Source organism: Phalaenopsis equestris, unplaced genomic scaffold, assembly GCF_001263595.1.
Source record: "Phalaenopsis equestris unplaced genomic scaffold, ASM126359v1 Scaffold219868, whole genome shotgun sequence".
Lineage (NCBI taxonomy): Eukaryota > Viridiplantae > Streptophyta > Magnoliopsida > Asparagales > Orchidaceae > Phalaenopsis > Phalaenopsis equestris.
Window position 1 is genome coordinate 378,559 of NW_018238194.1, and position 2,089 is coordinate 380,647.

The 2,089-nt window shown below is 37.7% G+C and overlaps 1 protein-coding gene across 1 annotated transcript; it reads right to left on the reverse strand.

Moving 5' to 3' along the window:
• Positions 1-372: 372 nt before the first annotated feature.
• LOC110037469 lies at positions 373-1,671 on the reverse strand. The gene has a single exon (XM_020742125.1). It carries the CDS (start codon positions 1,669-1,671, stop codon positions 373-375), a length of 1,299 nt encoding a protein of 432 aa, XP_020597784.1.
• Between the last annotated feature and the right edge of the window lie 418 nt (positions 1,672-2,089).

Sequence of the window (2,089 nt, forward strand, 5' to 3'; positions counted from 1 at the left end):
TTAACCATTAAACCCTAATTAGGTCTAAGTGTAATTAAACCTTTAAACCTTACCTACATTAGGCTTAATTAATCTTAAAAACCTTAATTAGGTCTAACCCTAATCAAACTTAATTAAACCTTTAAGCCTTACCTAAATTAGGCTTAATTAACCATTAAACCCTAATTAAACATTTAAGCCTTACCTAAATTTGCCTTAATTAACTTTTAAACCCTAATTAGGTGTAACCTTAATTAAACTTAATTACACCTTTAAGCCTTACATTTTTTTATGTAAGGAGCATAGCTCCAATTCATTAAAAAGTAGCCAAATACAAAGAGAAGGAAGGTGACAGGAGAGGGCTTTTATAAAGGTAAGCTCCTCTCTAATCTATTACACATACTTTCTAAGATAAGGGATAGGCAAACGATCACTGGATAAAAGGAAGTCCAGTGGGGGGGGAATTCTTCTACTAACAAGTGGAACTTCTGTAAAAAGTCCCCTTCTAGCTAGCCAGTTGGCTGGTCTGTTTCCTTCTCTGTGAATGTGAGAAAACTTTAGGGAGCAAACTTTTAGCAGTTGATGAATACCAGACATCCAGCAGATTAAATTCCAAGGAGTTTTTGAGATCCCATGGAGGATGTTAATAAGTTGCAAGGAGTCAGATTCAACCCATAATTGATCAAACAAGCAAGATCTGGCTAAGTTGAGGGCCCAGAAAACTGCTTGACATTCTGCCTCAAGTGAGTCAACAGCCTTGATTGGAGATTGGAAATATAATATGCATTTCCCCTCATGGTTCCTAAAGACCCCACCAATGCCTGCAGACTGGGATTTTTGGCTGCCATCTATGTTAATTTTGATCCAACCAAGCTTTGGGGGAGTCCAGCAGATAGTCACAACTTTGGAAGTTTGAGGCTTGAGAACAGGAACAATCTCCAACACAGTCTTGTACTTTTTAAAGTTGATCAGTTTTTGAATAAAAGCAATACAATTTAGACCCACCCTCTTAGGATCAATAAGGGAGCTATCATGCTTTGCCTGGTTCCTTGCCATCCACACAAACCATGCCACAATATTGGGGATGTCCTGGAGTTCAGCACCCCTCCAATCAGCCCAGCTAGTAAAGAACATCTTCCATGTGAGGTGCAAGGTTGGGATTCTAAGTTTACCAATCACAAATGACCAAACCTCCTGTACCCAATGACACTCAAAGAACAGATGGGAAATTGTTTCCTCTTGAGCCAAGCAGAAAAAACATCTAGAAGGACCCCTCAAACCCTTCAACTTTAGGATGTCATCCGTGGGAATCATCTTTGAGAAAAGTCTCCAAATGAAGAAGGACATGGATGGGGTGAGGAAATTATTCCAGATGGTGTGACCCCAGTGTACCAGATGGGGTTGTTGAGAAGGGATAGGGTTCTTTCTAACCACAATTTTGTCTTTCACCCCAGGTTTGATAGTAAGCTTCTGAATACTGCTTAATTGAGATGGGCTACAGAAAGGAATGATAGGAGCAAGGTTCCACTTGCCAAAAGCCCAGATATCTTTCACAAACATAGGGGCAGCTGGGACAAACTGGTCCTGAATAAGGCAACCATCCAATGACCAATTATCCCACCAGATGTTAACCAAGCCCTCACCAAGTTCCCAGACAAACAACTGTTCAGCATCCTGTCTAACTTGTAACATCCTTTTCCAGATTGGCCTTACATAAATTAGGCTTAATGAACCTTTAAACCTTAGTTGGGTCTACCCCAAATTAGACTTGATTAAACCCTTAAACCTTACCTAAATTAGTATTAATTAACCATTAATCCTTAATTAGATTAACTCTAATTAAACTTAATTAGACCTTTAAGCCTTACCTAAATTAAGCTTAATTAACCTTTAAACCCTTATTAGGTCTAACCCTAATTAAACCTTATTAAACCTTTAAGCCTTACCTAAATTAGGCTTAATTAACCTTTAAACCTTAATTAGGTCTAACCCTAATTATAACTTATTAAACATTTAAGCCTTACATTAGATTTGATTAACCTTTAAACCTTAATTAGGTTTAACCCTAGTTATAACATTAAGCATTACTTATGCTTAATCAACCTTTAAA

Coding starts and splice junctions, on each gene's coding strand:
- LOC110037469 (XM_020742125.1), bottom strand. CDS start 1,671: ATGTTACAAGTTAGACAGGATGCTGAACAGTTGTTTGTCTGGGAACTT.